The sequence below is a fragment of the Geospiza fortis genome, unplaced genomic scaffold (assembly GCF_000277835.1).
Source record: "Geospiza fortis unplaced genomic scaffold, GeoFor_1.0 scaffold81, whole genome shotgun sequence".
Classification (NCBI taxonomy): domain Eukaryota; kingdom Metazoa; phylum Chordata; class Aves; order Passeriformes; family Thraupidae; genus Geospiza; species Geospiza fortis.
This window is the reverse complement of record NW_005054318.1, coordinates 2,763,777-2,765,892: the sequence shown is the minus strand read 5'-3', so window position 1 is coordinate 2,765,892 and position 2,116 is coordinate 2,763,777. Positions and strand designations below refer to the sequence as shown.

General features: G+C 42.1%; 1 protein-coding gene across 1 annotated transcript in view; it reads left to right on the top strand.

The window, feature by feature from the left end:
• The window catches only part of KCNS3 (potassium voltage-gated channel modifier subfamily S member 3), a 2,015-nt gene extending 338 nt beyond the window's left edge, over positions 1-1,677 (top strand). Inside the window, 1 exon segment of the mRNA XM_005431770.2 lies at positions 1-1,677. This exon segment is cut by the window's left edge and continues 12 nt beyond it. Within this exon segment, the coding sequence (XP_005431827.1) occupies positions 1-1,132 (1,132 nt within the window). The 3' untranslated portion in view covers positions 1,133-1,677.
• The last annotated feature ends 439 nt before the right edge of the window (positions 1,678-2,116 follow it).

The window sequence follows — 2,116 nt, the reverse complement described above, 5'->3', positions numbered from 1 at the left end:
CAGCAATCGGTACCAGGAACGGAAAGAGGAAGGTCCCGAAAAAGACTGGGATCAGAAGAGCAACGACAGTATGGACTCCTCCAATGAAGAGTCATCCATATTTGACAAAGAGCTAGAAAAGTTTGATAATCTGTGTTTTGGTGAAATAAGAAAGAAGATCTGGGTCAGGATGGAAAATCCTGCATACTGCTTGTCTGCCAAGTTAATTGCCGTGTCATCCCTGAGTGTTGTTCTGGCATCAATTGTGGCCATGTGCATTCATAGCATGCCAGAATTTCAAAGGCTGGATGCCAATGACAGGGAGATTGGAGACCCTGTGCTGGAAGCTGTGGAGATTACATGCATCATCTGGTTTACTGCTGAGCTAGTGATTAGGCTCTTCACTGCTCCAAGTCAGAAGAAATTCTGGAAGAAACCCCTGAACATCATTGATTTTGTCTCTATTATCCCATTTTATGCCACCCTGGCTGTGGACACAAAGGAAGAAGAGAGTGAAGATATTGAGAACATGGGGAAGGTGGTTCAGATCCTGCGGTTAATGAGGATATTTCGCATCCTGAAGCTGGCCAGGCACTCCGTAGGACTGCGGTCTTTGGGCGCCACTCTGAGACACAGCTACCAAGAAGTTGGACTTCTGCTTTTGTTTCTGTCAGTTGGGATTTCTATTTTTTCAGTGCTTGTCTACTCAGTGGAGAAAGATGATGACTCATCAGAACTGCAGAGCATCCCTATTTGCTGGTGGTGGGCAACCATCAGCATGACCACTGTTGGTTATGGGGACACTTACCCGGTCACACTTGCTGGAAAGCTGCTTGGCACCCTCTGCATTATCTGTGGGATTCTGGTGGTAGCACTTCCAATCACCATTATTTTCAATAAGTTTTCTAAGTACTACCAAAAGCAAAAAGCTATTGATAGAGACCAGTGCAACAGTGATCGCAAAGACAAAAGCAACGACCTACCCTATTTTAACATTAGGGATATTTATGCCAAAAAGATGCACTCCTTCATTTCTAGCCTTTCTTCAGTAGGAATTATAGTCAGTGACCAAGAGTCAACAGATGCCTCCAGTATCAAAGATATGGAGGATGTTTACAACACAGTATCTTTAGAGAATGGTACAGGAAAATGAGTTGAATCACGTTTGCTTCTCTTTATTTCTCTTCTGATTCTTGGTAAATGTGGACTGACAAATTTCAGTGAATTCATTAAGAGCAGTTGATTCTCAGGGTACTTAACTCTCAGCCATATTTGGACATTCTATGCTCTGAGGATGCCATAAAAGCTTCATTGTTTATATGAGGTTTAATATATGCCTCATACAGTGGTTTAATTTTTACACAACTAGTGTTATGCATTTTTGGGGACAAAAAGCTGGGAAAAGAGTTTTACATGTGAGATAAGTGTTTGGGTTTTTTTGTTTTGTTTTGTGGGTATTGTTGTTTGATTTGTTCATTGTTTTTTCCCCTGCAGCAGTCTCATATCTTTCACAGAATTTGCTTTTATAATTTGCTGCTCTTCAGGTAGAGATGTATTAAAAATGTGTAAGAACTATTGCACAAGTTAGTGAAGTTTTCACCTGCAAATACATTAGATAAATGAAGGAATTGTGTACATGTAAAACTGTGTTCACTAACAAATTTGAGTAATTTTAGAGTTGGGAACCCATTTCCTAAGTTGAGGCAGAAAATATATTGGTACATATTGCTTTTACTCCATGGAAGCATAATATTTATTAATTTCTTTCCAAAAGCACAATACATTTTTAGTTTGTTAAAATAAATTATTCCCATTGTGCCTGTATTTTTCCTAGGATCCAGCCATGGTCAAGCTCTGTCAGGTCCTAAAGGTTGTTAGTCATAAGTCCCAGGATGAAGCATGTGCAGGATAGGAGATTTTTATTCCTGACCCTGAGCAATTCTGGTGCCTGGAGGGGATCCTGCTGTGGTTAAGGCCACCCCAGTGGCTTCCCCACGATTTGCGGGCACTGAAGCAAACATCTGTGGTGGTCTTTAGAAGTCACTGCTCCCCAGTGCCAGCACTGCTCCCCAGTGCCAGCTGCCCCTTGCTGGGGATTGCTGCCTCAGTGGTGGGAGCAGCAGCTCGGCTGCTGTGC